The sequence below is a fragment of the Macaca thibetana genome, chromosome 6 (assembly GCF_024542745.1).
Source record: "Macaca thibetana thibetana isolate TM-01 chromosome 6, ASM2454274v1, whole genome shotgun sequence".
Taxonomy (NCBI): Eukaryota; Metazoa; Chordata; class Mammalia; order Primates; family Cercopithecidae; genus Macaca; species Macaca thibetana.
This window is the reverse complement of record NC_065583.1, coordinates 931,784-937,877: the sequence shown is the minus strand read 5'-3', so window position 1 is coordinate 937,877 and position 6,094 is coordinate 931,784. Positions and strand designations below refer to the sequence as shown.

Here is a 6,094-nt window from a genome sequence, read left to right as displayed (position 1 = left end):
AACAAAGCTTTGGGTTGGGTTGTAATAAAATAAGCATCATAGCTCAGCTCTGTTATATCAGCCCCAGAAAGAATTAGAATGAAACATGTAAAGCCTTTTAAAAATCTGAAAAGAATTTGATATGGATGGAAGACTCCATAAAGGTAACTCTTAATATTCTTCTGGCTCAGATATTGATTAATGATGAGGCATTTCTGGCATCAAGATGCAAGAAAAGGGTTTACTGAGAGGTTTAGCTACCTTCTTGCACATACGAAAGGATAGGGATTGAGTGAAGATGAAAGAAACTAGTGGTGAACGTTACCTAGCGTCCCTTCTTGCTACTTGGTCTCCTAGTGTCACACTGGGCCTCTGAGAAGGTGCTCCCACGTGGCACATGTATGCGTGCACACACGCTCATTCCTCTCCCCAACACACACACACGCTCATTACCACCACGTGCGTGAAGGTAGGGGCCTTCCCTCCTGTTGCTGATTGCCAGATGGGTGTATCTGAACTTTCCCTTCTGCAGCTAAAGAACGCCTCCTCCTTAAATTTGTCTCCTAAATAAGCAATCACCCTTTGAATAATTTACTGTGATTAGGATGTACAACATAATATTTTGATATATACAGTATATACATTGTGTAATGATTACCACCATTAACATGGGGTAATTAACATCCATCACCTCAAATAGTTAACCATTTTCATGGTCAGAATATCTTTCACCTACTCTTTTAGCAAATTTTAAGTATACAATACATTATTATTAACTACAGTTAATATACAATAGGTCTGCAGTACTTACTTTATAGCTGAAGGTTTTACACTTTGACCAGTATCTCCCTTTTGTCCCACCCTCACCCTGCTAACCATAGCTCTACTCTCTATTACTAGGAGTTTGATTTTGTTTTTAAGATTCTACATATAAATGAGATTGTGTGGTATCTTTCTGTGTATGACTTATTTTTACTTAGCATAGTATCCTAAGGTTCATCCATGTTATTGCAAATGACAGGATTTCCTTCCTCTTTACGTCTGAATAATATTCATGCCTCATGTTTTCTTTATCCATTCATCTCCTGGTGGACACTTAGATTGTTTCCATATCTCAGCTATTGTGAATAGTGCTGCAATTAACATGGGAGTGCAGATATCTTCTCAAGATAGTAATTTCCTTGATATATTGCTTTATGTATAACCAAAAGTAGGCTTGCTGGATAATATGGTGGTTCTATGTTTAATTTTTTGAGAAACTTTCCTACTGTTTCCCACAATGGCTGTACCTCCGACAATGTTCAAAGGTTCCCTTCTCCACATCCTCCCCACACTTAACTATCTTTTGGTTTTCTGGTATTAGCCATCCTAAGAAGTGTGAGGTGGTATCTCATTATGGTTTTGATTTGCATTTCCCTGTTTAGTGATGTTGAGCATTTTTTTCTTATATCTCTTGGCTATTTGTATGACTTCTTTGGAAAAGTGTCTAAATGTCTATTCTTTGCCCACCCCCCTCTTTTTTTTTTTTTTTTGACAGGGTCTCTCTCTGTTGCCCAGGCTGGAGTGCAGTGGTGCGATCTCGGCTCACTGCAACCTCTGCCTCCTGGGTTCAAGCAATTCTCCTGCCTCAGCCTCCCAAGGACCTGGGATTACGGCACCTGCCAACACATCTGGCTAATTTTTATATTTTTAGTAGAGACAGGGTTTCTCCATGTTGGCCAGGCAGGTCTTGAACTCCTGACCTCAAGTGATCCACCCACCCCCGCTTCCCAAATTGCTGGGATTACAGGCATGAGCCACCACACCAGGCCGCCTTTGCCCATTTTTAAATGGTTACTTAGTGAGTTATTTTTGTTTGCTATTGAACTTGGTTGTATGAATTTCTTTTTTTCTTTTTCTTTTTTTTTTTTTTTTGAGACAAAGTCTCGCTCTGTCGCCCAGGCTGGAGTGCAGTGGCCGGATCTCAGCTCACTGCAAGCTCCATCTCCCGGGTTCACGCCATTCTCCTGTCTCAGCCTCCCGAGTAGCTAGGACTACAGGCGCCCGCCACCTCGCCCGGCTAGTTTTTTTGTATTTTTTAGTAGAGACGGGGTTTCGCCGTGTTAGCCAGGATGGTCTCGATCTCCTGACCTCGTGATCCGCCCGTCTCGGCCTCCCAAAGTGCTGGGATTACAGGCTTGAGCCACCGCGCCCGGCTGTATGAGTTTGTTAAAGATGGCTTTCCCTGATATTCACTGAAATGTCTCTAAGTTCTTTTTCTTTCTTCTCTATGAAATCATCAATTTAATTTTTTTCTCTTGAGAACCAATCCTCACAATCTCCTTTCTCCTGTGTCTCCCTGTCTTTTCCATAAATACGTCCCAGTTTTAGGCCTTACATGCATCATTATTTCTAGCTCAAAATTCTGTTCAGGTGGTTTAGCAGGTAAAGGACAAACGGCAACAGGTTTAAATGGCGGCCAGCTGGGCTCTAAAAGACAAAGGTGCGGAGGTGTTTATATTCTGTATATACCTCTGACTTCCTCTCTCAGATGGGCAACTGACGGACCCTGGAACCACTCACTGGCTCTGGGAAGGCTATGAGGACACAAAAATCTCTAATGATCAATTAGCCACTGTTATGGATGAGAAGGTCCAAGGAGGCCCAAGGGATATAGGTTTCCGTGGAGATGGCATTTGCCTTGCGCAAGACCTGACTTGCGAGAGCAGTGGCTGTGTGTCCCCAACTGTACCAGTGACCTCTTAAAATTGCTCAGCTCTGAGATACGTTCCCTCTAATGTAATTAGGAGGCTATATCTCTGCTTTCCAAATGAAAAAAGAACTCATTAACCACAAAACAATTTTATTAAATTATTGCTCTTTCAAATAGTTTCCTTTTCTTCATTAGGTAATGTATACGCTTGGATTGTTTCAACTTAGATAGACAAGGATGCAGGAGAAAAATCATTTGTTCCAGGCAGTTTATAGGTTAGTTCCTTGAGCTAATAAACATTTTTTAATTGGTCTTTAAGTAGTGGCTAGTTGGGTAGGATTTGGAATAAAACAGGCCAGATTCAAATCCTGCCCCACCATTTAGTGCCTGGGTAATTGAGGCAAATCACCCAAAATGATTATCTGACTTTCAGTCTCTAGATCAGCAGAACTAATGGGAGGAGGGAAATAGTACCTACATTCCATATTGTAAGAATTTAGTGTGTCAGTGATGTATATTATATAGCATGGTGTTTGAACTGTGCTTGAATATAACTATAGTAAGTGTTCAATAAATGGTAACTGTTTTTACAGGACACATTAGCTTTGTGTGAAGAAAAGAAATATGCCCTCTGACCAATGAATATGTAACTCAGAAGCGTCTAGAACCCTGGCCAGAATTAACCAGCGCAAAACTATGAAAGTACACTAAGCTCACACTTGATTCTCTCTCCAGCCACCCTTCTGTCCAAACTCAATCTTTCCCTATTAAAAATGTCCTTTCAGAAAAAGAGAATTAGGAGGGTGTTGTAGTAAGGGTTGGATTTAGGGTTTCAGAAACCCGGATCTCAGCTTCACCCCATATTTGTTATGTGAACTTGAGTGACTTCAACGCTCTGAACCTCAGTTTCTTGTGAATAAATAGGGACTACAACAAAACTCACTCTCACAATACAGCTGTAAGGACTAATAACATTTTGTGCAAAAAGGGTTTTCAGATATAAACAAATATTATTGTTATCAGAATAAAAGATTATTCCCTCAACATGAAATTTACCAAGACTGTGAAAGCTTATTCTTCTTTTCTATATCTGTTCCTCTTGGCTCGTTATTCATATGTTCATTTCTTCTCTATTATCTTCTCTCTTGCATGGAAAGTATCTTATCCATGGCACCAAGCGGCATGACAGAGACTCCTGGTGCAGCTAGTAAGAGTCAATGCTCCCTGTACTCAATGCCACCCTAATGATTTTGTCTTTTTCTTCAAGGGTGTAAATGACATCCAAACCTGAAACTCTACACGCTCCATGAAGCACCTCTGTTTATGATCTCCTTATTTGCTCCAAATATCGGACATGAATAACCTCTGTTAGAGACCTTAGAAATGGGCCCTGAGATGTGAGGGTGCACGGCAGGGTCGCAGTAGCTTAGAAGAGCAGGGGGAACTCATTCTGTCTGCCTTCGGGCGCCGTGCGTCTGCATGGCACCACGCTGGGAGTCATTGACCTTGGAAAGGCGTTGTCATTCCTAATTAAGTCTTCTATCACTCTCAGTCTTGCCCAGAACCCATCCCACGCTCCATAACTGGACACAATACAACCTCTTCTCAATCTCGTTCCTTTGGAAAGTTGTGATACAAACCAGCACTTGCTGCTGGCTACACAGTGATCATAGACACTGAACAAGAAAGAGTCCCAAGAGATCCCTACTTTCAGTTTCTAAACAAGGAAGGGACTAAAACTCTGAGGACGGCCAGGCACAGGGGTCCAGACCTGTAATCCCAGCACTTTGAGAGGCCAAGGTGGGCGGATCGCCTGAGGTCAGGAGTTCGAGACCAGCCTGGCCAACATGGTGAAATGCCATCTCTACTAAAAATACAAAAATTAGCCAGGCATGGTGGTGGGCGCCTGTAATCCCAGCTACTCAGGAGATTGAGGCAGGAGAATCACTTGGACCCAGGATTCTGAGGTTGCAGTGAGCCGAGATCGCACCATGGCACTCCAGCCCGGTCAATAAGAGTGAAACTCCGTCCCACTAAAAAAACAAAACCAAAAACCAATTCCGAGGATGACTGAAGGCTGTTTCCTACTGACCAACTGCCCTCCGAGGAACACGGTGAGATCTTTGATTGAAGAGCTGTTGCAGAAAATTTTACTGCCCATTTTTTCATCTCCTACCCTGAGTCTCTGCCCCTCCATAGTACTTTCCACAGAGCACCCTTCACATCCTTGTTTCTTAGTGTATAAATCAGAGGATTGAGAATAGGGGTAATTATAGTATAAAAAAGGGCAACAAATTTTCCCTCACTCTCAGAATAATTGTGGATGGATTGGAGATAGGTGTAAATGGCCGAGCCATAAAAAAGGAACACTACTAGGAGGTGGCACCCACAAGTCCCGAAAGCCTTTCTGCGCCCAGCCATTGACTTGACCCTCAGCACTGCACGAGCAATGTGCACATAGGAGCCTAGAATTAGTGCTACGGGAACAACCACAATTATGACTCGGGCCACGAACATCTTGGCCTCCGTTCCCTCTGTGTCCGCACAAGCCAGCTTCAGAAATACAGGCATCTCACAAAAGAAGTGATTCAGCTGATGGCCACAGAGAGGCATGGCCATTGCGAGACCTGTCTGGATCAGAGAGTTCACGAAACCTGCCCCCCAGGAGGCGACGGCCAGGGTCTGGCAGAGACGGGGGTGCATGATGGCCATGTAGTGGAGTGGACGACAGACAGCAGCATAGCGGTCAAAAGCCATCACCACCAGGAGCACACACTCCGTGGAGCCCAGGGCTAGGTAGATGAAGAGCTGAGCCACACACCCTCCACGGGTGATGGTGCGGTCAACCCCACAGAGGTTGATCAGGAGCTGGGGCACGGTGCTAGTGGTGAAGCAGAGGTCCAGGAGGGACAGGTGGGAGAGAAAGAAGTACATGGGTGTGTGCAGCCGAAGGTCTAGCCAGGAGAGAGCGATGATGATGGTGTTGCCAAAGAGAGTTAGGGAGTAGAAAATCAAAATAAAGACAAACAGGATGGGCTCCAGTTGCGGCCAATCTGAGAATCCCACCAAAATGAAGGCGTCTTCAAAACTGGTGTTGAAACTTCCCATAGCCTTTTGCCCGTCTAAACAGCAGACGGAAATGAAATGCCTCCTATACTGAGTACAAATTACAACATGATTTCGCAGGATTCCCTGGATACTGAATCATGCATTTGATTATCTGTTTTGCTGTGCAGTTTGTTGTGTCCGGTGTTCTTTCTCTTCTCTTCTTCAGGGTGGAAATCACCAGCTTGGGAATGATACGGCCTTTGTTTGAATCCTAGTTCTGCTGCCTGTTTGTTCCAGGACTTCAGCCAGGCCAGTCAGTCCTTTAGATCCAACATTTCTTTGCCTGAAAGTAGACATGACGTATCACAGCACTGA

At 43.8% G+C, this 6,094-nt stretch overlaps 1 protein-coding gene across 1 annotated transcript; it reads right to left on the bottom strand.

Annotated features, from left to right (window-relative positions):
- Positions 1 to 4,768: 4,768 nt before the first annotated feature.
- Positions 4,769 to 5,814, bottom strand: LOC126957172 (olfactory receptor 2Y1). Its single transcript, XM_050794697.1, has one exon. It carries the CDS (start codon positions 5,777 to 5,779, stop codon positions 4,844 to 4,846), a length of 936 nt encoding a protein of 311 aa, XP_050650654.1. The 5' UTR covers positions 5,780 to 5,814; the 3' UTR covers positions 4,769 to 4,843.
- Between the last annotated feature and the right edge of the window lie 280 nt (positions 5,815 to 6,094).

Bases quoted from the DNA above. Each gene is read 5' to 3' on its own strand.
- LOC126957172 (XM_050794697.1), bottom strand. From the start codon at position 5,779: ATGGGAAGTTTCAACACCAGTTTTGAAGACGCCTTCATTTTGGTGGGA.